This window comes from Fonsecaea multimorphosa (assembly GCF_000836435.1).
Source record: "Fonsecaea multimorphosa CBS 102226 unplaced genomic scaffold supercont1.9, whole genome shotgun sequence".
NCBI lineage: Eukaryota > Fungi > Ascomycota > Eurotiomycetes > Chaetothyriales > Herpotrichiellaceae > Fonsecaea > Fonsecaea multimorphosa.
This window is the reverse complement of record NW_015971643.1, coordinates 673,525-698,800: the sequence shown is the minus strand read 5'-3', so window position 1 is coordinate 698,800 and position 25,276 is coordinate 673,525. Positions and strand designations below refer to the sequence as shown.

Genomic DNA, 25,276 nt, shown 5'->3' with positions numbered 1-25,276 from the left:
TGACCAGCGTAGTCGCAGCTGGCCATTGCGTGAAAAGTCATCCGGGACGCATTATTTCAGGTGTATCTGACAGGGGAGGATGGTAAGCCGGTGGTGTGAGTGATACGGAGGACAGGCAGACGAAATGCTGACGAGACTCCGGAGTTCGGTGTCACCAGTGTCCATCGATCCCTGGCTCTGGGCAACTCCATGCCAGCCTGCATTCTGGGGGGTGGTAGACTAGTCCGGCGTCCTCCCTGGCGAAAGGGGGCTCGACTCGAGCCATTCGTTTGCCAGTCACGAGTAACAGAGGGGTACCGCCGTAGGCTGCAAATTCGAAAATTCTCAAGGGGAGAGTTGAGCCAGCCAACCAGTCCCTGTCAGTCGAACAGGCACGAGGAAGGGGGTGGTTAGGGGGCTCGAGTGTTGGTGGAATTGGGCAAAAGCTCAAGCCTATTGCAGCTCCGTGGTTGTCTTTGGGGGAAGCGAAGGTTGACGAAGCGAAGCGAAATACATCTGAGAAACGGGCTGTAACAGATACCGACATTAGTCTCCTGGATACATGTTGGATTATTATTGCGGTTGACAAGGCCGCAAGCACCCAGGCAAGAGCTTACAGATTCAGCTCGCAAAGAAGCAAAGACTGCGTAAACAGTCCGGAAGGAGTCTGCAGGTCTCTAAAGGGGACGGTCACGGTAGCCAACCACAGGGCGGTGCCTGGAACAAGGTCCCAGAAATGGTGTCGAATGCGGGGAGAAGGTCAGCAGTCGAGTGGTGGTAGTGGTGGTAATGGTGGCCTCTGGGAATGGGTGGCGGCGGTTGATGAGGGCGACGCTCAAATCGAGGCTGAACAACCAGGGGGGACATGAGGGAGACGGGCGCCCCTATTCCGGAACCCGTTAGGCTTCCCTTAACGTGCTCGTGCGCTTGGAGCTTTTCATCGCTGCTAAGCTTCTAGCCTGGGCGCTAAGTGGCCGAAACAGTACTGGCGAAGGTTTTTGGTGTGTCGCAGCATCATTGGCATCGCAACCCTCCAGCCAACGCGACGGCGCGGCTGAAGACACCCCCCGTGTCATTGTCTCAAACGAGCAGTCAATCAACATCTGCGGTTTTTTTCTCTCCTGCGCCCTCCTTGATCTTATTTTGGTCGTCTACTGACACCACACTCACCCTCCACAGAAGAAAACAAAGTCCGTCCTCTTGCTTATATCTTCCCTGTCGCTCTTGTGTGTAATACCTGTGCGACTCATCTCCACCGCGCCTCCGAGTTTCTCTCCTTCGAGCCGTCGCTTACAGGCATCGCGCTTCATCCCTCGGCCTCTTGCCTCAATCTCCCCACGGAAGAAAATGCGTTTCGCACACGCCTTGGCTGCTGCGCTTTGCGCAGTCGTCGCATCCGCACAGCAGAACAATGCCATCAGCATTCCTAGTGGTCAGGGCACTTTGGATGTGACCGCAGGCCAGCCCCTTACCATCCAATGGACCAATCCCTCAAGCAGCACTGTTACGATCAAGCTGCAGCAAGATCCCATCACCCCTGATTCCGGTGCGGTCCTGGCATGTATGTGAAAACCTAGACTGCCGTGTAGCTATCATGAATATCTGCTCACCTGACTGTAGCCGGTATCCCTGCCTCTGCCCTAACGGCAACCGTTCAAATCCCTCCCGCGGAGGACGTCAACTCTCACGTATATACCATCGAGATCATCGATGACTCGAACCCGAACAACATTAACTTCTCTCCCAACTTCGGCATCCAAGGGGCTACTGGAACGGCCACTGGAGTTGTCACTGGTTCTGTTACCTCCACCGCCTCCGTCTCCGCAACTACCTCTGGCAGCAGTACCGATTCCTCATCTCTCACGAGCACTGGCACCGACTCTTCAACAATCACCACAACTGACAGCTCCACCACCTCCGCCACAAGCTCTGCGAGCAGCAGCAGTAGCAGCAGCGAGAGTTCGGCAAGCAGCACCAGCTCTCAGCAGACCACCTCGTCTACGAGCTCTGCTCTCCCAACTGAGACCACATCAGCTCCGGATTCCAACAGCAACGGGGCTGGCAGCGTCAAGGTCCAGGGAAGCCTGTTCGCCATGGCAATCGGGTTGATTGCAGTCTTGTAAAGCGAGTCCCTGGAAACAAAATCTAGAACCGGAGTTCGATCCTCTTGTACAATCTTTCATCCACTTCACCGACATGTGGATATACACTTTCAGCAGTTTGTGTTTATAGCATCTCTGCTCGGGCTCGGGCTCGGATTTTTGCCCTGTACCGCTGTATTGACCTCAACGAAGAGGAAGATCTTTCAGTGAGTTGGAGTGGCATTTGATTGCTCAAAAAGGACGCGAGAGGTGGCAGTACAGGTTTCGTGGAGCATAATGGAGCATGTACATGGACTTCCAGCATGGCGCTTGTTTGATCAAAAGGAGGGATAGGAGCTGAGTCCTGGATAACGGGATGCTGCACTTTGCATAGCGCTAAGAATAATAAACCGTGTTAACCGCACAGGTGCTGTATCTTACTCTCCTTTCTCTTTTGCATATACTAATGTCAGGACGACGGAGTCAACGGAAACAGGGTCAACGCATCTGAAGACAGGGGATACAATTATTGAGAACCGTTGCTCAGCAATAACCAGGATTCCTCAAACACAAACTCACAGGGCATGCCCGACGTCACGGAGCAAACAAACAAATTCCGCAGCTGGTCGACGCTTGGAGCGTTGCAGTCCCGAGAGCAAAGACGCAGACAAAGACTGCGGGCGCCTACAGGATGCGAGGAATGCCTTGCGGCAGCGGACGGGTAACGAGTCAGGCCCTCCTGGGCAAGCTCTTCGACATCTGGCCGCTTCTTGTGTCTTGTCGGATGGTGGTGAGACGGCCGCGTGTTGACACAATCAGCATCACATTGCCAATAAAAGGAGCAGACGATGGAAGAGAGACTTTTGAGAGAGTGCCTTGGGATGCAAAGCTTTCGTCTGTGGTTTAGGTGCCCAGGCCGATAGCACCTTCCCTCATCCGAGCACGGACGGGCAAAGGTGAACACATCGAGCCTCGCCGTCTGTGGTCGTGGCGATATGAAACCCTCTATGGAATGCAACGTCTATCGACTTCTGGCCTTTGCACGTGCGACAAACTCGGGGTGGCTATCCAGATCAGCAAAAGTCTTTTGCAGATTGTGACCTGCATAATCAATCCCCTTGCTCCAAACCAATCAAGCAAGCAAGGAATTCCACGTTTGCTTTTCACCGCCATCTCCATGTTCTGAGACAGGAAAATAATGCAGGCATATCATGTCATTCGCTTGGGCCTTGCTCTGACACACACACACACACACACACACACACACCTAGGTACGTGCTCCATCTTTTTGTCGCCCGATAGATTTTGTTTGCGCAATGCTAAAAGGGGACCAACTTGTCTCGATGGAGTAAGTGTTATCAATCAAAGACTCTAGAACATGGGTATTACCACGATGGCGAAGACCGAGAGAGAAAGAGAGTGAATTCATTCGGGTTGACTCTCGCCCTGCATCCACCTCCTGGACCCCCTTCTTGTTCTTGATGCCCCATCGTTGTTCTGTGCTGTGGTGGTCGTGGTCGTGGTGCAAACCAGGTTTCGCGGTTCGTTTTCCTACTCGCACACCCTGTACATACCTAGGTAGATTAGGAGGGGACCGGGGTTTTCCATGTGCCATGTTCTACAGTCTTGATGAGATGATAGGGCTATATCCCATGTGGAGACTTGGGTTTGCTGTCTATCAGGGTTTCAGCTCTGCAATCACTGCTACGCATGTGCCTCAGCAATCGCAATCGCAATCGCAATCGCAATCGCAATCACATCTACCTGTACGAGAGTTATGGGGACACTCAAGCCTTCAGCCAGCCTCGAGCAAATCCCTTTTTTAAACCATTCTTGTCTAATCTGCCTTTTTGTCTCGACCCGCACACAAGGTCCATCCCGAAAGTCCTGTATCCCCACCCAACCTGGTCCTCATCTTCATCGGAATTCACACCGCACTCTTACCCACTCCATCCATCCCATCTATCCATCTATCCCGTCCGGCTATCAAAATTTTTTCCCTCACAGCAAAAGTTCTATTCCGCCGATATCCAAACTACTTGTTTCCCCCTCTCCACAATGAGCGGCCAGCGAGCATTAGGGTATGTGATCGACTCGATCCAGTGTTTTACCTAATCTATCGACCCTAGGTATTTTCGAGCATGTTCGGAGCACCGATACTACCGACTCCTACTCCGTACATAGCAAGTCAATGCGGGTAGATGTGTGGAACAGAATGCGGCTCCATCCAGCGTCGTCGCCGCTACCAAGTTACCAACTACCCGAAGCGCATAACCTGCCCGAGATCTTTCAGACATTCTTGCAGAGCAGAGGGGGTTTTCCTGCTGCGTGTTGTAAAAAGTCTCTTCCCATTCTCGAACGCTGGTCTCTATCCACACCCTCCCACTTTGTACCTAGGCTTGTTACATATACCTACGTACCTGCTCGTATGAACCCTCCTTACGAGGTCCCACGGCCAGCGAGGCCGGGCCGGGAGTGAACATGTGGCAAAGTGTTCTGGGTATCAAAAAAAGGATGGGTTGTGTTAAACAGCCAATCAAGAAGTACATTGTACCTACCAAGTATGGATTAATATTAATAGTCGTTAGGGAAATGGGCAGATGCATAGGTAGGTACTCGATTCAAGGTCTACTACTCGTACGCGACACGCGACGTGAACTTAGTGTGCGACTTGGGCCTTGGGTAAAATGCCGTTGGTGCCACCGACACTGCCATTCTACAACGGCGGTCGTCGTCGTAGGAGTCGACGTCGTTGTGTTGATTTATCCACCGCGTACCTATGTACGAGGGATCTTCCCAACCTAACAGATCGAGCCATCTGCGGAGTGAAGTCGAGGCCTTTTCTATCCGCTACTGCGCATCCGGTCCCCGTCCCGGAGACGAGGCGAACCGTTTCTTTCCTTTGTTTTCTTGGCCTGACAACCACAACTACCACGATAGCAACCATGTCTCTTTCCTTTGTGTCTTCCCATCGAGACGAAAGGGATGTGGGGTGGCGAAACTTCTCAGATGCCGTGTTGCACGTCTCTTTACCACGGGGGAGCATTGTGTGTGTAACGTGTGACACCAAGCGCCCACCACCAAGGCCGCCGGTCTCTGGGTTCCCTGTGTAGGCCGTCCATCTACAGCCTTTGTACCCACAGCCCTTGCGGTAGAGTACAGACGCAGAGAGAAGAAAAGCATGTGCTATTTTGTTGGTTGAGTTTACATGGAGTACATACATATGTACGTGCCACGGAAACAAGTGCTTGCTAATGCCCCGCTAATTGTATAAGTAGCCGCCCAGACGGCAGAGCATTGAATCCTCGTGGTCGCACGGGGGGCCTCAACGGCGGGACAGCAAGATATGGGGATCTGTGCTTGTAACTCTGTCCTTGTTTGTCCTTGGTTGTACTATTCCTGTGGCCAAGCCGTTGCCAGAGCTGTGAGTTACGTACTCGTAGTTTGCCGCCTTTTGTTGTTGTTGGGCTGAAGCTGCCTGATGTGTAGAGAACAAACCGTCTGGTTCCACTGGCCCGCTCTCTTCCATACTGCCATACTGCAATCTATTACGGCAACGTCAGAAACACCGGTAAAGCTTTCCAGATGGGAGAAGTAGTCGCCTCCTTCTCGCCGATTGTGTGCCCGCCCCAATGGGTGCTGAGCCTGTGGCTGGGATAAACCTCCGGCCTGAAAAAGACAAAGATATGGCCGAAAACGTTCGATTCTAGATTCAAAAAACCCTCTCGATATGCTTTTGGCCCCGAGGAGACGTGGGCGGAGTGTACGGCATAGTCAACCTTGGCTCGCGTCGCAGTGGAGCTGGGAACAACGGCCGCCTCTTTTCCCTCGTGGGCACTGGTCGATCGCGACATCTTCGGGCATCATGATCATCATGAAATTTTTCTTACCCTGTTCTCATCTCGTCTGTGGCTGGGAGATAATGGCTCGACTGTGGTGCTAGCTCTTCCCTATCAGTACGAGTAGGTAAGAAATACTCCGGCGGGGAGGAGAAGGGGGAAGGGTGGTGACACAAGCCTCAACCTTGCAACTGGTGGCAACCAGGCACCCACAGGTGGTGCTGTCAAAAGGTCTCATTAGTGAACTTACAGCCAGGTCATTGCTTCGATCGTTGGTGGTTTGCCCATATTTTCGCCATCGCGATGTCTTGCATGAGTTCTTTTTTGCCTGAGCAGGCAAACTTTTTCAACCTTGCTCCCGTTACCGCAGTCGCCAATCACGACCCAGTGGTGAAAGCCACTGCCGTTAACAGATGGACTGAGCTGGGCTTCGTCGACGTCGATCGAGCATGTGAAGGTCCCTATCGCCAGAGGGATAGCAAGTGTATACGTGGGGCACAAGACGCGCAGGTGGTGACACCACCACCATCAGCCTCAGTATCCCATTATGCACGCCCAGGCTTTCCATGTCGTCGCGGAAGCTTTTGATCCCCGACTTCTCCTCCTCATCTCCTGATGTGTTGCGTGTGCCTGTTGATCTCATTACGTACGAGCTTCTAGATTAGAGACAATACCTTTTGATCCCCTCCTCCGCAAACCCCTTGTCGCCCGTCCTACTCCGTCTACGACGAGCTTAGTTAGAGTTCGACGTGGCTCTTATCTGCTTGTGGTTACACAAACCAGCACCGTCATCTGTAATGTGTGACCAACCTGTTGCGCTCGTCGTGCACCCTTTTCCCCGCAATAACTGGGACGACGGCGTCGGCGCTACTGTGTTCAAAGCGTCCAATGAGCGGGGAGATATGCCGATGCTGGTAAAAGCGTCCCAAGGGGCTAGGCGTATGGAAACAGCCTAAGCAAAATGTCTAGAGATGCCAAATTGGGCAGGAGCAAGAGTCTGGGCCAGCCGCAATCAACAGATCGGGGGCAATCGGGGGATATGGCATTCCATCTGATACATCAACTGTCGGGGCACGTCATGCATTCCTGTGTTTCGTTCTGCGGCCATCAAGTGGAATGTCAATGTGACTATCACTCATTGACCCTGTTGGGTGCCTGTCTGTATGTGGCATGTTGACGTGCTTGATCGTCTGGGGAAACCGAGGCCCGAGCATCCTCCATCCCAAGCAGTTGCCACCCAATGCATTGCTCGGTGAGCACTGCGCAATCGCGCACGCGAGCATCCCTACATGTTCATCCCTTGTGCTGCGGTTTCTCCCGACATCAGTCCTCCTCCGCAAATCTGCTCGTTGTCCACTTACATAGGTTTTCACCGTCTCTTCTATTGGTACCGCTAGCCGTCTATATGTTTCGCCAGAATCTTATCTCATTCACCCAGCCTTGTCCGAGTTCATCCGATTCAAGCTCCCCACCCAACCACCTTCATATATACAAGGCTGCGCATATCTGCCAGATTGCTGCAGTCATCTGACTCTGATTTAGAGCATTCCAAAATTCCATGTTCAATTTCCGGCCAAGTTGTGGTCCTGTAAACCTCCTGACAGAGGTCTTGGTCTGCGCCCGGCTTGGTACCGTCATTAGGCTCGTCATGTTGTAAAATTTTCCAAAAACGCCGCGCTATGCTGCTAGGACAAAACATCGCAGAATTTTTCCCCCCACCCAGATATGGTCGCGTAGCAATTTATCGTCGGTTCCAGCCCACATTCCATACCACATGGGCAATATCTCTGAAAGTGTTGACGGCATACATTGCCTGCCCGAAAAGCGTGTTGTTCATGGCCACCTCGTCCTCGTTTTCATCGTATGGCATAAACATGCCGGATTCGGTTCGTCTCATCATTGGGTGGCCGTCATTGTTGTCATCCTCTTCATCGTAGGGGGAGCGTTCGTCCCCAAACGAAGAATGAGGCTGCCAGGGCTCATCTACCACTTCCGGATCATCATCAATAAGGAAATTCTGATTCGGCCTAGGAGGCCGCAACGTCTCTTGTGAAGGGGAGGGTGATAGCTTTCGTCCATTGGGCCAAAATCCAGCGGGAGGATTGGGCATCTCCTGAGGCTCAGGGGTATCAGTCCTGTATTTCAACGTAGTGGATGGTAGTGGCACAATAGTTTTCGAGTCGTTGCTGAAACTGCCACGGGGCGTTGTTCGACCGCTGCCCCGTCCCGACCTTTGAGCCGGGGCCATCATCAAGCCACAATCATCGTCCTCGTCATCCTCAAGAATAACGTCTTCTTCCTCGGGTTTGTCATCATCTTCGGAATCAATGGCCTGCACTTGCCTGACCTCTTCGTCGAATAAAACGTGCTTACACTCTGACGGGGTCGGTACGTCAAAAGCGAAAGATGATCTCGGCCCATTGAAACCAGGTGTCTCGTGTTCGGCGGGGGTGTTGACCACAGAACTGTCATAGCGCGGTAGAACAAACTCGGAATTGCCTCGTCTTAGAATAGGTCGTCCGCTGGCTGGACTGGACTGTTGTATCCGGATGATATCTCCCGCTCGCTGGAGCAGAGAATGTTGTGACCTGGACCGTTCCAAGATAACTGCCGACGCCGACTTCTTTTTGAGGATGGGCTTTTTGGAGATGAATGAGGATGAGTGAGATAATCTGCTGGGCGGAGGAGATGTGTTGGTCATGGATTGAGAGATACTCCTGTTCGTCTGGAGCGGTCCGTACAGCCAAGTCACGTCACAATCCTTCAGCCAATTGAGAGTCTCGGGCGAAACTGTCTTGAGATGATTTTTGGCCTTCATCCACGACCTCCAGGAAGCATTCTCTAGCCGAGTGCCATTGGTAAGACTGCCCCGCCTGTGAACCACATAGCTCCATGACCTCCAGATCTCTTCCTCTTTCCAATCATGAGAGAGGTAGTCAACGTGTCTCGTAGGTTCCGCTTCTATGGATTGGTCGTCCTGGGTCGTCCTACCAGTGAGGGAGGTATCGTCCGTTGGGGGACTTGGTACCTGGGTTGTTATATCATCATGTGGCTCGACCAAGACGGAAGCGTCCTGACTTGTTTTGCTGCCCAGGTCGGAGGCCCCAAATGCAGGGAATGCCATGTCGTCATCTTCGTCCATCACGTCCCTGTGATCCAGGGATAAGCAACTTGCCGGTGTTGAGGCATTAGAATCCCGTCGCGAGGAATAGGTCAACTGAGGGGAAGAGGGCGCGGTTGAGGGACCGGAGTCAGCATATACTTTGTCGTAATCGTGGCGAGAGTAGGGAGAGGTTTGGGAATGAGGTTTATTGAAAGATATCGAGGCGTCTAGAGAGGATAAATCAGGATATGAGCCAGAGTGTATGGCGCTGGACGAGAAATGGGAGGCTCCAGCAAGAGGAGCCTGTAGAACGGTCGTCATGAGCGGCACCTCATGAGCCTCTTGGTCGGGCTTCCTTGATATTGAGTAGGCCGGTCTGGCTGGGAGATAAGTGGCGTAGATGAGGTCGGTATAGATGCAGAATTGAAGACCGAAGGAGGAGGGCCGTCCTATGGCAGTTGGTCCCGCGTCTTCTTTGTCGGCAGAGTTTGCTGTGCTTGTATCCTGTCGGCAGGTCGTTGAACTGAGAAGACTGTTTCGACAAATATTCCGGTTACGCAGACCAACAGATGAGGGACAGCCTAGTATAGAACCAGGATATGACGGCAGTTGAAAGGGTGAATGGTAGGAGGGTAAGTCGGCCGCGGGGGTGCAGTTAGGGCGGACGACGAGCGGTTTAGAATGATCTGCGCAGACGCAGAGAGGGTTGAGAGGCAAGAGATCGAGGATCAAGCGGCATGGATGTGCAGGTTTGACGTTGGAAGCGAGAGTAGAAAAAAGAGGCGTTGAAAGATGTGTGGTAGAAAGGTGTGGAGTTTCAAAGGTTGTAGCGAGATGTATGTCGCGGCTGTGTGGATGGATGGAAAAAATGAATGAGCGTGGAAACTGTGGGCAGACCTGCAGGCTGGAGTGGGGGAATCGACCTGGAGGAGGGACTGAGTCTCGAAGGATTCGATCAGAGCGAGGCACCCCGAGGGGGTACCGACTACCCTTAGCGGGCGCTATGCCCACCTCATGCCCAGGGGGTGCAGCAGGGAGTGGGTGGTCCTGCTTAGGTGCCACCAAAGGACCTCTTAGTAGTACCTAGGTAGCAAGTCCCTACTCGTAGGTGCTTAGGGGCCGGGTGGGAGGCGACAAAGACGATAATTGTTGCTGCACCCGCCGAGCCCGCGTCGAATGGTGGAGCCCGTCTGCCGAAAGGCCAACCACAGGCCAACTACGGGAGAGAATGAAGGAGAGTTGCTCGGCTTCCCGAACGCCCGTGCAGCTACAAGCAAATCCTCCAGTGCACAGACCTAGACCTGGGTGATTGTCCGGGGGACCCGACTCTGGAGGTCTGCCCACAAAGTTGATTTGAGTTGCAAACCCTCCAACTTGTCACCCACCTGTCTAGCCAAGATGCATGGGCATGCCGCGACTTGAGTGGTCTGGGACTCGTCGGATATGACAGTGATGCTGCAGGGTGCGGGCTCCTGGCAGGAAAGCAGCCTAAACAAAGTTGGACGCGTGGGAGCCAGGAAGAAAGAGGCCCCTAAAATGACCCGGCCGGTGGTTTAGATAATGCCATCATGGATCAGGGCTGGTGGAGGCAAATCATACGTGAGCGAGCAGGCGGGAGATGAACGAAGGGTGACTGACCAGCCACAGACACAGATAGGTACTGTCGTCGCTCAGAGGTATTGGTCGACAAGGATTAGAGGCACCAGGGAAGCTACTGTCGCGACTATCAGCGAGCCTTTGTCCGAGGCGAGAATTGCCCATCGAGAGCTGTGTAGCGTTCTCTACAATTGCGCGGTCAGACAAGCTCAATTAACTCGAGGTGGCCGGAGTGAGATGAGGTGTGAAATGACGATGACAACGACCTGTGGCCAATAGCGATTGGCGGGGAGCCATCTTCCGAAGTAGATGCGGTGCGGTTCGCGGTTGGGCATTGAGCAGTGAGACCCGAGTAAGAAATCGGTACCTCTGGTCCCATATAAGATTCGCTTAGGCGCGAGGTATTTTTAAAGTAGAGTTCTCACCGCAGATCAGATCGAGCATGATTACCTGAGCGGCGATTCCCATCTCCTGCCATGGCTTGTCTGTCATAATCTGCCATTCCTCATTGTCCTTCCTGATGGTAAAGAATCCCCGAGTCTTTGTTGTGTCAATCCAGTCACTTCCACCCGTGGATACAACATTGGCAACTTGAATACGACGGGACTTACCAGATAGATGCATTGACGGCTTCTTCCCCCTCGTCTTTTCATTCTCTGACTCACAGCCCTCGTCTTTCCCCGCTGTCATGTCGGCTTCTTGGTCTCTCGGTATCCGGGTCTCTGTACCCCTCCTTCACCCTCCATTGCAAGCAACAACATCCCACGTCCCTCCCACTGATAACGCGGCACACCTGCAAGCCACAACACCTTTCAGGATCCTTGCTTCCGGATATTTCAACCAAGCCCTATACCCGTCCTTACAAGATGGAACTTGCCTTGACTGCTGCTGCCTTCTCGGTCAAAGGAGCCCACGGTAACAATGACCTTGGCTGGGGCTGATGGAGCCTGGGGTCGCACCACTTTTCATGTTGAAAACGCCATCTAATTGAAACAATGACCTGGCCAGATACATCTTGCCCTCTTCCATCGACCACCACAGACTACCTTGAGCTATGAAATTTTATCAACGGTCCACCAGCCATGCATCCCACTCTGCGTCGCAACCATGAGCCACAGCTACGGATGCGCCACCCGAAATTTCCCTGATACTGCTCACACTAAGACTTGAGGGCGGCACAGTAGCCTCTTCCTATCCATGTCCAGACCCAATCCCCTTGCCCACACACCTCAGACAACGAACTCAATGGAATAACGCAGCCCAGTGCACAAAATTCCTTCACGGCAGTCGTATAACGCCGTCCAGTAAAATCAGATCCAAAACACATTGGACACCGAGGGCATCTCCGCTTGCTAAATCCAAAAAGGTCCATCGCCTGGAACATGCACATTATCCACTTCAGCGGCTTGCAGGGATATTGCATCTCTTGCCAGCCCGAGCGCCCTCTTTGCGTTTCAACTATCTGACCATTCTGGTGCTCATTCTCGCATCGCACCTCAGAAGCAGCAGTTCCAATTGGTTGTCTCCCCGTCACCCTTCTGGCCGGGCTTGTGGTCGGAATATTGCATCCTACCTCGACCCTCAACCTGCTCAAGACAAGGATTCGGCGGTGGTGCAGTATTGTCATCCATGACCCAGAGCCGTTGACCGAGGATTAGGCCAGTACAAAGCCTTACCACGCTCTTAGCCAGGAAGATTTCCTCAACTAGCTTGCTTCCTTCGCCACAGCTGAGGGATATATGCACAGACCTTTGGAGCATCTACCACATTTTTCTTGCTGTCAATGAGGATTTCGGTTGACGTCTCATTCGACGAAAAAGTCACGTCAACTCAATCCATGCTAATGATGGCGAGAAATGCCCGCTGATAAGGCTTTGCTAATAGGGTCTCTAGACTGGAGATCAACAGACAACAGATGCTAAGACGAAAGACCCATCTAGGAAGGCAGACCAAATTGAGGACATCTCCATTCAGAGAAGGTTCGTATCTTTCGACGTCGGCACGGCTAGTCGTCAGGGTGCAGCATTCTCCATCCCTTTGATCCTAGGATTGTTCCCGTTCGTATTGGTCAGCAGCCGGCGCGAGTTTGTTGTTTCTTAGGAGACGCTGTGGTCAATACCAGGGATACTTACGTGTCAAATGTCTTGAACATGCCCAAATGGAAGGCCTAGATGCGCCGAGAGAGATCCTCTGGTAACTAGGCGCTTTCAAGCCTCATTCAAGCAACGTTCGTAGCATTGAAGAAGCGTGCTGACGGGGCTTTGTTCGTCCCATTGACGACTTCGAAACCCCTTGGGGTGGCCCATCACGACCTCGAATTATGGATAGGTCGATCCTGCTGCTGGGCCTGTCAGATCCATATAAGCTGATTGATAGGTGTCTGCAAGCACCTCCGCCGGCCCAGACGAGCGAGACTCTCTTTGACACTTTAGTTGGCCCTCAGTGCGTGTCAGCGATGAACGTGTGGATCTACCGCATGGGCGTGCACAATGGAAGAGGTGTCACTCTACGAGGTACGGTCCCTCCAAGGGCATACATTTCTGGGCACCACTACCTTCTCTGCAATGTGCCACGGGGTTGTCAACCTTGGCAGACCCGTGCCGTGGGCAAGAATGGCGTTCCAACGTTGTGTAACGCTCATACTCTTTGTTGACCACTGCTATGCAAAAAAGCAGCACCAGCTCTGCTCTCAGAGCGTTGATGTGCTGTTGGATCTCCACTGACGGCCGGCACGGGCGCTTCTGGTGCTCCGTTGTTTCCGGTAGCCCACTTTGCCTAGCATATCGATGAAGAGATCAGAGAGTGGAGGCTTAACTTCTCATCTCTCTAGATGTTCTCATGTCCTCTAGTCCGGTCGAGCCCGTCCACTGTTGGCAGGACACCGTCAAAAGCACTTCAATTGACCCACGAGTGAGGGGCTCTGGGGGCAAGGCTGGAGACGTACTCGGACAAGGAGAAAAGGTGGATGACCCAAGGAAGTACCAATTTTGGCATATGCTAAACAAGCATGACGGAACCGGAGTCAGTTAACAAAGCTAGGTTTCGCCCGACTTGTTCCGTCCTCTAGCCTGCGTTTTGTAGTATCGAAAAGCCTGGACCCCTTGGCTTTCCTGAAGCGGGTGCTGTAGCCCAAAGATAGTGCGTTGTGGCAACTGTATCTCAAACCCTGGGAATCGTTCATTCCCAGAGCTACCTCGAGAAAATATTTCTCAGGCAACCAGAGTCGACATTGAGGAGCCCCAAGATGTGATTGTGTGGAGGAGTCCACTGCACCTGGTGGGAATTCTTGTACGTTGGGGGGAATGGAGAGAGAAAATTTGATCCATCTGCAAGTGATTGATGCACGCCCGTTACTTTGCTCATGGCGACCGTTGTGGGCCTCGCATGAGAAAACTGGAGACAGGAGCAAGAACCCAGGTCGATCATTCAAGCATGCCATGCTCATGCCGTTTGATTCTTCTGATGAGCTGTCATATCTGTGTGTCAAACACAAGGGGCCGGTAGCTTAGGACAGGAACAGTGGAGTATCTCGCAGTCGGCAATTCTCATGGCAAAAAGTCTCATTATTACCAGCAGACTCGATACGAGACTGCAGCATCTCGCTGGGGGAGGGACAATATCAGCTCTGGTAGGCCCATTTCGTGTGACACGGACCACGACAAGGTTCCTCGTCGAAGGATAATCCGCAAGTCCTAACCGAAAAGGAATGACTTTGATGAGATGGGAGGAGTGGTCAGATAAAGCTGCGTAACACTGGGGAAATATTGATAACAATATGGAGACATGGCGCAACAGCTTCGCATCAACTCAAGTGGCTGGATCCCTGCCATCTTCATGGGAATGCTGCATCTCAAACATCCCCATGCAAATTGCACGTGAAAATCGGTCAAGATATGCTGCGGTGGTCAGCGAGTCAATGCGCGAAGTAAGATATCGTGGGATGTACCGAGTAAGTTCAGCGGAATGCTGGACGCCCAAACATGTGACATTCCACCAGCCGAGCCAGGGCCTCCACCCGAAGATTTACCGCCCATGGCTTGGCAATCATCCTCCCGCTGCCAGTGCACCACCACCACCACCACTGCCGCCGCAAGGGACCAGCCGATTACGAGTGCGACTGCGTAGCGTCGTATCTGTTTGATGAGTGGCCGAGACAATTTGCGACAAGCCACATGCAACACCACCGTCGGCGGGCTCTATCATTAACCACAGGTGTGACTTGACTACCTCAACAGTGGTCCTTTTCAGCCTAAAATCCTGATGTCGGCGGAGGTCGCAACAGAGCCAGCCCCGGGCGCTGGTGCTGCTGCAGGGCCTTCTGCCAGAAAGGTTGTCTATTGCGGAGGTGGGCACTCATTGTATTCCGGATAGACCCAATGAACCGAGGATTGATGCTGATGCTAAAACCGGGATACCTACAGTTTGCACCCTTCCACCCGAGGTACGGCCAACATCTCCAGAGGCAAAAGCTCAACTGATGCGACTGGCGGACAACTGACTCGACTTTACGATCATCTAGTATTGCGAGTTCGGCGGGACCGTCAAGAAGTGCGAAGAATGGCTCCAGAAGAACCACCCTGACATGCACCAGAAGTTATACTCGGAAGGTTTGCGGTCCAATCACCTCTACCTGTCCGAGGGTCTAACCAGAGCTCTTCCACAGAAGCATTGAACGCGAATCTATCAGCCCTGTCGGTCGACGCCCAGAAAAGGGCAGAGAAAGATGCTGCCAAAAAGACTGCCAAAGCTGCTGCAGCCGAACAGCGCGAGGCGGAACGAAAAGCTGAAGCCATCGTCCTGATAAAGCGTGTGGAACGAAACAAGCGGAAGTACGTTACTGTTGTTTCGGGCTTGGAGGACCATGGCCTGGATTTGAAAAAGGTGGCCAAAGAGCTGGGCAAAAAATTCGCGACGGGAAGTAGTGTCACCAAGACGGCTGCGGGCGGGGAGGAAATCACTGTGCAAGGTGATGTGAGTGATGATCTATATGACTGGCTGCAAGAGAAGTATCCTGAGATCCCAGAGGATAATTTGGATATGAAGGATGATACAAAGAAGAAAGCTTGAAAGGCAAGGGTTGGACAACTATGTCTGGAGAGCAATATGGTCGAAGGACGACGCATACAAGCCGGTAGCATGTGCTGAGATCCAGAGGTCAAATCCCGACCTGCACAAGGACATGATCTAATGACGGGAGTCGAGCTGAAGAGAGCGATGCTCAGTTGAAACTGTGCATGCGGAACCCAGCAATATCCAGCTGCGTGGGTGAGGCTCTCAAAATTTCTTCCACAAACCAAAAGACCTTCGAAGCACCATGGTAGACCATGGGGCGCGCCTAGTACCCAGAAGTGCAGCATGCTTCACCCAGGCTGTCAATAGCAACTCATCTCTGCCGCCGCTGCTTAAAGCTGGACTTCTCAAGCAACGTCTTCTCAATTCCCTTTCCTGTTCATTGTGCAGCGTGTCTCAAATCACAAATTCCGTGGGTGCTTGACGGTCCAACATGTCTGGCCGCGAGTGTCCATCTTCAGACAGCTCCTCTGACTGGGTTTCTTGCGACGGCAGCTCTTCTCAGACTGTGAATGTCGAGGTCGATTCGCATATCGGATTGCTGTCGACACTGAAAAAGAATCCATGGTTGACGTCATGGTCACGCTTCCGCCGTCGAGCGCAGGCGGCACATGATGCTGATTCTGGTCCTGCCCGTTCCATTATTATACCAGCTGAAGCCGAGCCTAACGGGCCACGCGGGCTTGCCCCTAGCGGGGAACCACCAGTGCCTGGGTTCACTAGCCCTCAATCGCCAAACAAAATGTCCCTGAGCAGCCACTCAAGCAGTGCGTCTTGGGCTCGCTCACTATTCGCCCTCCAGTTCAATCGGCACCGTCAACAACGCGAACCCCCCTTGTCATTGGTACCAGACAGACCGCGCAGACTCCAGCATGGCGATGACAGCGAGGTGTCCAAAGTCAACATCTTGCCTACTGACACGCTGACCTCGACTGCTCGACTGCCTTCGAACGCTCATGTCTGGTCTGAGTTGACCAAAATGGATCCCAATAACCCGACTCTGACCCCTAACCTCGCGGATCTGCTCACCGGTCTGTCGAGTCCAGAAGATGCAAGCCGCAAAATGGCAGCTTTCAAGCTGCAGTCGCTCATCAACGACCCTTCCTTTGCGGAGCATTTCGTGCTTGCGGGCGGCCTGCCTCAACTGCGCACGCTCGTCCTCGAAAGTAGTGGAAATACCCTCGCATATAGTCTAGCCAGCTTTGCCAGGCTGTTAGAGGTCGACCAAGGGTGGGAGGCCGTCAATGATGAGGTTGTTCAGAAGGCAAGGTTTCCCTCATCCAGGCTATCGCAAGGAACGTGCACCACTGACTGATGCGCTTTCCACTGCCAGGTGGTGCAACTGGTTGTGTGCCAACCTTTAGTGAACATTCTCCGAGGCGCAATGGCAATACTTGTCTCCATCGTTTCCCGACCGTATCATGCCGATCGATCCTCTCAAATCAATTCCAATAACAATGCCGGCGGGTTTCAAGCCTTGAAACCGGCGCTTGCAGTATACCCGCAGTTCCTCGAGATGCTGGTGACAAGGTTGTCTTCCGCTGACCATGCTCTGTGCGCCAACGCCCTACAATTGATCAATTCGCTTATGCGCGATGCGATCACAAATGACAATGAAACCGAATGGCCTAAATTTATCAAACGAATACAAGATCTTGGGGTCATCAAGGCAGTATACGTGCTGATGCAGAGTTCGGCGCTGCAAGATTTGGCGCATCCCTTGCTTGAATTCCAAGCATTGACCAAGATATTGCTGAGGAGGTGGAGAGACGTGCCCGTGGACTTAGTTAAGCCAGAACACAGACGGACCATCAAAGCCGTCCATCTGTCCAGCAACCCAGAAAAACAACCCGAATACGAGGTTCGAAACGGAGAATCCAAGCCAAAGCACAATCCACTCAAATGGAGGCGGCTTGGGTTCACCAGCGAGAACCCGGAGCCAGATTTCGCAGATATGGGTTTTCTGGGGATGATGGACCTTTCCGACTACGTCCGGAAATACCAAGATGAGTTCCAGAATATTCTTCTGGAACAATCAGTGCTGCCGGAGCAGCAAAGGTGTCCGTTGGCCCGGGCAAGTTTGACGTTGACGGCAATTCTCTTTGAGCATTTCGAAGTAGACAAGATGGACCTGGAGGATTCCAAAAGCTACCTCGCATTGGAGAGCCGGACCAACTTTGACAAAGTCTTCAAACCTTTGTTGCTGCACTGGAGCCGTTTACACGTCGCCGGATTACATGCCTTCTTCAGATTATGGAAGGCCACGGGGGCTGAAGTGGATGATTTCCCCAAGATTGTCGAGCTGGTCCGGATTTTGGTGGAGAGTGTCGTTGGTGGAGCAGATCGCACCAAGGGGATTGAAGATATCGAGAAAGAGATGGCTGCCTTTGAATACGGCAAACTTCGTGAGCTGCAGATGGAGCTCCTGGAGCTGACGTACGAAGACGTCTGGGGCCAGCACCTCCGTGGAGTTAAGGAAGAGTTGCAAGGCGAAGCTTTGCAATTCGTCAAGGAGCAGAGGATCCGGTGCCTGTTGGCTGGAGCTTGGTTTCCCAACGGAACATATACGGATCAAGAAGGCGGGGGCCCTGTAACGGAGGATAGTTTGGTTCAAAATGCAGCGCACGGCTACCGATTCATCAGGCTCTCGGAGAACCGCAAACACTTACATTGGGGTGACTTTGATGAAAAGGAGGAGCAGTCACCGTCCGCTGCGAGTCTCCGGGACAAGATCGATCTCTCGATCGTATCATCTGTGGTTTCCAATGTAACGGCCAATGACAGGTCATCCATCGGCTCGGACTCGACGCTCAAAGAATTGCTGCATGACCGGTTCACCACAAACAAGATCACGATCCATGGCTATCTGCCCAAATCCCGTGGCAACCGAGAAGGGCATTCGAGAACTTCCTCAAAGACGTCCTCAGCCCGGAATGGATCCAAAGAATCGGTCCTTCTTACCTTCCACCCAAACAGTCACAGTCTTGCCTCAGAATGGCTCGATGGACTTTTGATGCTCCTGGACCAACAGCCAATCACAGCCGAAACCAACAGTCTCATACACATGATCAGCGACTATGGGCTGAAAGTCCGGCTCCTGAACGTACGATTCAATGACGAGGAGGGGATTGTAGAGGGGATGGACGGAATGGATGGTCCTGAGATTCCGAGCCGAGAAGGTCTGGATGATGACTACTACTATGAGATATGATGCTGGAGGGTCTCGAGGCGAGCAAGGGCACAGGCGACCAGGGAGAGCCCCTTCTTCAGGACTGTACTTTGGATATACCAGGATCCCAGAGATTGACGTTATCTCGGAGAGAACAGCAAGGCTACGTTTGGGTTAGCGATGGAGTCTGATGGCACCCAAAAAGGAGATGAAACGGAGTTTTTTGCGGATTTCGTCGTTGAGATACCCTGATATCGTGTTTGCGCAAACGCGTGGTCGGTTGGCGTCCAATTCGAATCAATTGAGACATCAAAGGGTTGTATCGCTTGGCCGCTCTCTACTGCAAGGTGTCAGCCGGAGGTGCAGTATCTGTGAAGAAACCTGTTCAGATTGCGCCGTGTTTCGGTGCCACCGAGGAAAGGGTCTCCTGCCACGAAGACATGCAGCCAACGGGATTTACCGCTTGTGTTCTTTTGATGATAAGACATGCGAGCATTTGCCTTCAATACCTCAAGAGGTAAGTTGCCAACAATCTTTTCGAACAAACCTCGGCCTCAGTGGTCCGAGAGGAAATGAAAATGACGACTCTTTTTTCTCCCCCTACGCTCTAGGCACGTTGCTAGTTCTGGGGTCACGATTGGCGCCGTCAGCAATAGTGGGCAGCGGAAAAGGTAATTGAACAGAGAGGAAGATTTCACGGCGCATTTGCCTTTCCCGCCGAGGCTTCCCCCCAAGCGTGGGCTTCTAGGCAAAGGGTCTAGCCTGTTACAGGGCCTTTTAACCCAAGCCCTCACTGTCTTTTGCAGTTCATGAGGCTCACTGCAGGGGCTCTAAGCCACACCAGGCCTAAAGCCAGAGCCCACAAGCCCAGTGGCACCCCGCCATTGCCCCGCGCCTGGCCAGATGACCGAATCACTACCAATCTCCTGCGCTCTTCTTGATGCCTCGGTCGGGCTTGGAGGCGGTTTTTCTTTCCTCTAGTGCCACCAGATCTACATCACGGCCGCCTCCAAACCGCCTGGTGCAGTCTTTCGTCATGGCTTTGCAGTTCGTTACTGTCGTCAGCCTTAGCGACTCGGATTGGTTGCAGCAGGGCAAATCGACCGCAGCGTTACAGCAAAGGTCGCCTGTCGTGTGTCTTGTGCTGCTTGTCGCGTGTCTTTCAATGGTCTTAGTTGGTCTAGCGAGGTATGCCCATCCGATAAGGTCTGGCTGATCGTTACGCTGGCAGTCTCCTCCTCTCCATACAGCATCCACTCACCTCGAGCTAACCCACCTAGCTTTGATGTCAACTCGGCGACGGCTAGGGATCGTTCCCTCGTGCGAATCGTGGGTATGGGCTCCCAATCGACTGTCAAGGATATGGGGCAAGGGCCCACGTCAAGCCCGAGTCTGTGGATTTTTCTTCGCATTGATAAATCTGCTGCTGTCCCTGCATCTCTACCTTGGGTCTTTCTCTCTTTCGTGACTCTGACCCGTCCCCCGTGCGACACAAGAGAATAAAAAGAAACGGTCCGTCAGGAAAAGAGGAGGAAGCCTAGTTTGTTCCTCGAGTTGCGAGCCTTTCAATAGGTTCAATCGCCTGCGACGTTGTTATACACGGCATTGCTACCCTACACGTACCCTTCTTGACGGATTGAGATTTAGTCGTCATGTCTACCGATTATCAGACAAAAGAGGTGGTTGAAAGCCATGCCGACTCGAAAGATGTCCATCATCGCCAGCACTCTCTTAGCGAGAGGGTGCGCCACAGCATCTCTGTGCAAGCAATCGACGAGAACACGGTCGAAGGCCAAATCTTCTCCATGAACGATGTCGATCCTGTCCTTGATAAGAAAATGCGTCTTGTGAACGCTGTCAGTCTTCCCCAAAAGATGCGCAATGCCTCGGAGTCACGAGTGTAGCACACCGAACTTAAATGTGGACGGTTCGCTGACCAAACTTGCATAGGCCATCGACGAAATCGGTTGGACTAACATGCATCTGAAGCTTTTCTTCCTCAATGGCTTTGGCTACGCAGCCGACTCGTTGATTTTGCTGCTGCAATCAGTCACTTCCGGTCAAGCCGCACTCGAATTCAACCCTTCTTTCAAAAACGGTCTTACCGTGGCTGCATACTGTGGCATGTTGATTGGGGCCTTGTTCTGGGGCTTGAGTAGGTTTTTCTGACAGATTTTGAGCTGTCTATCACTACTGACAGATTAAAAGGTGCCGATGTAATTGGTCGTCGATTCGCTTTCAATGTCTCCTTGTTCAGCTGTTCGATCTTTGCCGTCTGTGCTGGTGCCTCTCCTAATTGGTGTGCCCTGGGTGCCTTCACGGCGTTGGCAGCGTTCGGTTCTGGAGGCAACTTGATCCTCGACACCACTGTGTTCCTCGAATACCTTCCTGGCAACAAGCAATGGCTTCTGACTCTAATGGCATGCTGGTGGGGGCTCGCTCCGGTGATCGCGGCGGCCTTCGCATGGCCATTTCTCTCGATTGGCAAGTACAATTGCTCAAGCCACGCGACTTGCACCTATCACAACAATATGGTAACTTTCCCCGTCCTTGTTCAAACAGTCAATACGTGCTAATAGCTTGTCATTAGGGCTGGCGTTATGTCTGGTACTCAAACGGAGCACTGGTGTTCGTTCTTAGTATCCTCCGTGTGACGGTCATCCGGCTCAAGGAGACTCCAAAGTACCTCCTGGCAAAGGGCCTAGACCAAGAAGTTGTCAACACTTTCCATTCGATTGCTGCCAAATACAACAGGCCTTGCTCGCTCACCATTGAGCAGCTCGAGGCGTGCGGCCCAATTAAATCCACATACGGAAAATCGCGATACGGGTTTTCGGAGTTTGTGGCTCATCTGCGTGGCCTCTTCGAAACAAAGAAACTCGGGATCTCTACTGGCTTGATTTGGTTCTCCTGGACCTTGATCGGTAAGTGCAGGAGGATGGCGTCCACAGTGTGCCGAACACTTGAGGCTAACATCAAGCTCATTAGGACTCGCGTATCCGCTGTTCTACGTTTTTCTGCCCCAGTTCCTCGCCAGTCGTGGGGCTCAGACTGGGCAGAGCGGTGCGTACTACACCTGGCGAAACTACATGATCACGAATACGGTTGGCATCTTCGGGCCCGTCCTTGCCGGGTTCATGTGCAACTGGAAGCTCCTGGGACGAAGATATACAATGGTGATTGGTGCTCTGATCTCCATGGCCTTTTTCTTCGCGTACACTGCCGTGCGCACTCCGGCTCAGAATATCGGCTTCACATGTGCCATTTACTTCTTCGTCAACGTTTACTATGGTACACTCTATGCATATACCCCCGAGGTAAGTCCTACAGGGTCCAGGCCGACAGATTCCATGGAGATACTAACGGCTTGTTTAGAGTTTGCCGTCCGCCCACAGAGCTACGGGAAATGGTATCGCAGTCGGTTGCAATCGGGTTATGGGTCTCGTGAGTGCATTTGTGGCGGAGTACTCCAACACCGCCACAAGTGCTCCCATCTACATCTGTGCATCCCTCTACATCGCCATGGTAAGTGGATGTCGTTTTACGAAGCTGCATGTCAAAGCAGGTACTGACAGGCGGGACAGGCACTCGTGGCCATTGCCATGCCTTTCGAGCCGTATGGAAAGAGGTCAATGTAGAGAGCGGGATGTGATATGTGCCTGAAGACGTGGTCTATATACATGATTTATGATACCCTCCCCTTGAAGCCCCAGATCAACCATTTTCCAAAGAAAGGACATGTCCGCATGAATTCGGGTACAAATGCCACAAGATATCGCGTGGGAATTTGCCGCTCTCAGGGCGAGTTTATCTTCTGCCTGGCCATCCCACCGAGTGGTCGATTGATTGACTTGATGCGGGCTGGTCCATACCTTCCCGAACCGGTTTAAAGTATACATGAAGATCCCACTTGGCACTCGCCGCGCCATTGACGTCGCGCCAAACTATCAGTGTCGATCGTCTCCCTCCTTCCTATCTCTATCCAGCCACGCGGAGGCGCATACATGCTTCGCATCATGGCTATTCCCATTTGCCCCCTGCGCTCGACCCTTTTCTGAGCCTCCATTGTGATTGATGCAATCCCACCACGCGACATGGAGCAACGACAGGCGGACTCTGCGAATTGCTTATCCAACCCCGGCTTTGGCTTCATCTCTGATGCAACCTCTCTTGAATCCCCTCCTCTCTGCCTATCAATGATATCGCGACCTCATGGTCGGTGTTGTCTCGGTGAAGATCCCGAGGGAGATAAACTTTCCTACTGTCATTGAAGTCTAAAAGGTCAACTGCACTCTATTTTGTTTGACGCCTGGTCTCTGGACGACTCTGTCGTATGTCTGTACTTCTTGTGTCGACTACTTGACGGTCCGAGTGCCTTGAGTAATATCGACACTCCTCCTTGTTCTTGTGTTGGCGTCACATTACTTCCTCAAACGGGTCCTTTCGTCATCGTCCTACGTTGACAACAACCATGGGCGATATCGAAGACAACGAGAAGTCCGTCGAGGTCCACAACCTTCCTGGCGGCCGCTCCGTCTCGCCGGTGGACATAGGGAAACGGCAGGAGTCGGTATCTTCTGCTGCAGCAGCAAAAAGAATCCTCGAGCACAGCAATGATGCCGACGAGGCGATGAAGGCTTTCGCCGCCGGCGAAGTCATCGAGATTGACGAGGCTACTAACAAGCGTCTCCTGCGCATAATCGACTGGCATCTGATGCCACTGCTCTGTGTCATCTACGGGTTGAATTACCTTGATAAGACTACCTTGTCATATGCCAGTATCATGGGCATCAAGAAGGACATCAACCTTGTCGGCGATGACTACCAGTGGCTCTCCAGCATGTTCTATTTTGGCTATCTGGCTTGGGAGTATCCCACAAACCGACTGCTGCAGAGACTGCCGCTTGCCAAGTACTCTGCCTTTTGCGTCGTGGCCTGGGGCACGGTTCTGGCATTGTTCGCCACAGTCTCCAACTTTGGCGGTGCCGTTGCTGTACGATGTATGTGTTGTCCTTTATCTTACGAACCCCTTGAAACCGTCGATGCATCCATCTGACGACCATATAGTCTTTTTGGGTGTTATGGAGTCTGCCGTCACTCCAGGTTTCGCCCTGTTCACTTCTCAATGGTACACCAAGCGCGAGCAAGGCACACGCACGGGCTTCTGGTTTTCGTTCAACGGCTTCGGTCAGATCTTTGGCGGTCTCGTCTCGTATGGCATCGCCGTCGGCGCTCGCAAGCACGGGACCGCCATCGCGCCCTGGAAAATCGTCTTCCTGGTCAACGGCTGTCTGACGGCCGTACTGGGAATTGTGTTTTTCTTCGTCATGCCGGACAACCAGCTCAATGCGCGGTGGTTGAAGCCTCGCGATCGAGTCTTGGCCGTCGAGAGAGTGAGAATCAACCAGCAGGGCATCGGCAACAAACACTTCAAGTGGTATCAGTTGAAGGAGGCCCTGCTGGACCCACTGACCTGGGCATTCACTTTCTACGCCCTGACCGCGGATATCCCTAACGGAGGCATCAGCAACTTCTTTTCACAACTGGTGTGTATTTCCTGTCGTGCTCCTGCCCCGCTTTCTTCATATGGTCGATACAAACTCTCCTTCGCGCATATTCTAATGCTACGTCTCTAGATTGTTTCCTTCGGCTACACGCCCGAGCAATCTCTCCTGTACGGCACGCCCGGTGGCGCCGTTGAAGTCGTCTCCCTGATGTTCTGTGGCTGGCTTGGCGATCGTCTCGGCCAGCGACTCCTCGTCTCCATGGGTGGGTTGGTAGTTGCACTGCTCGGCATGATTCTCATCGTTGCTCTCCCCTTGAGCAACGACGGTGGCCGCCTTGCAGGATATTATCTCACTCAAGCGTCCCCAACCCCCTTCGTGGCTTTGCTCTCCCTGATCTCCACCAATGTCGCGGGTTACACCAAGAAAACCACAGTGGCAGCATTGTATCTCATCGGGTACTGTGTCGGTAACATCATCGGCCCGCAGGTCTTTAGGCCCGAAGACGCTCCTGAGTATCGCCCGGCAGAGATAACGATCATCGTTTGTTGGGGCGCATGCCTCGTTGATCTTGCTTTCATCTGGTGGTATTGCAAGAGGATGAACAAGAAGAAAGCGGTAGAACGGGCCGAGCCCGGATATGTCAAGCTGGAAAATCAGGAGTAAGTTGTCATCCCACACTTTGCGATTCTTTGGCAATTCGTGCCAGGACGGGTGGAAAGAGGCCGTTGAGACAAAGGGAGGGCGGCGAGAGCGGCGAGGGCGGTCGTTCTCGGCCGATTGGAATCAATCCTCTGTTTCTCGCGCTCCCTCCTTGTCTCTTGCTCCCTTCACTGCCAACCCGGTCTTTGCCAACGGCATTCGAAGGGTCCAATGGCTGACACTCATATCTGTGCAGGTGGCTTGATCTTACCGACAAGGAGAATCCCGAATTC

General features: G+C 52.8%; 6 protein-coding genes across 6 annotated transcripts; 5 read left to right on the top strand and 1 right to left on the bottom strand.

Annotated features, from left to right (window-relative positions):
* Window positions 1-1,326: 1,326 nt before the first annotated feature.
* On the top strand, window positions 1,327-2,102 carry Z520_05408 (uncharacterized protein; the record flags this gene model as incomplete). The annotated part of the gene is made up of 2 exons (XM_016775911.1): window positions 1,327-1,540; window positions 1,600-2,102. 2 exons carry the CDS (start codon window positions 1,327-1,329, stop codon window positions 2,100-2,102), a joined length of 717 nt encoding a protein of 238 aa, XP_016633070.1.
* A 5,538-nt stretch (window positions 2,103-7,640) lies between these two features.
* On the bottom strand, window positions 7,641-9,323 carry Z520_05407 (uncharacterized protein; the record flags this gene model as incomplete). Its single annotated transcript, XM_016775910.1, has 1 exon — window positions 7,641-9,323. One exon carries the CDS (start codon window positions 9,321-9,323, stop codon window positions 7,641-7,643), a length of 1,683 nt encoding a protein of 560 aa, XP_016633069.1.
* Window positions 9,324-14,858: 5,535 nt separating this feature from the next.
* Z520_05406 (translation machinery-associated protein 22) lies at window positions 14,859-15,665 on the top strand (the record flags this gene model as incomplete). The annotated part of the gene is made up of 4 exons (XM_016775909.1): window positions 14,859-14,943; window positions 15,020-15,039; window positions 15,118-15,205; window positions 15,262-15,665. 4 exons carry the CDS (start codon window positions 14,859-14,861, stop codon window positions 15,663-15,665), a joined length of 597 nt encoding a protein of 198 aa, XP_016633068.1.
* A 436-nt stretch (window positions 15,666-16,101) lies between these two features.
* On the top strand, window positions 16,102-18,879 carry Z520_05405 (uncharacterized protein; the record flags this gene model as incomplete). The annotated part of the gene is made up of 2 exons (XM_016775908.1): window positions 16,102-16,920; window positions 17,002-18,879. The coding sequence occupies 2 exons, from the start codon at window positions 16,102-16,104 to the stop codon at window positions 18,877-18,879; spliced, it is 2,697 nt and encodes an 898-aa protein (XP_016633067.1).
* A 1,610-nt stretch (window positions 18,880-20,489) lies between these two features.
* On the top strand, window positions 20,490-22,475 carry Z520_05404 (uncharacterized protein; the record flags this gene model as incomplete). Its single annotated transcript, XM_016775907.1, has 7 exons — window positions 20,490-20,693; window positions 20,788-20,992; window positions 21,046-21,371; window positions 21,428-21,761; window positions 21,826-22,154; window positions 22,213-22,362; window positions 22,422-22,475. 7 exons carry the CDS (start codon window positions 20,490-20,492, stop codon window positions 22,473-22,475), a joined length of 1,602 nt encoding a protein of 533 aa, XP_016633066.1.
* An 833-nt stretch (window positions 22,476-23,308) lies between these two features.
* On the top strand, window positions 23,309-25,007 carry Z520_05403 (uncharacterized protein; the record flags this gene model as incomplete). The annotated part of the gene is made up of 3 exons (XM_016775906.1): window positions 23,309-23,837; window positions 23,905-24,383; window positions 24,474-25,007. 3 exons carry the CDS (start codon window positions 23,309-23,311, stop codon window positions 25,005-25,007), a joined length of 1,542 nt encoding a protein of 513 aa, XP_016633065.1.
* Window positions 25,008-25,276: the final 269 nt, after the last annotated feature.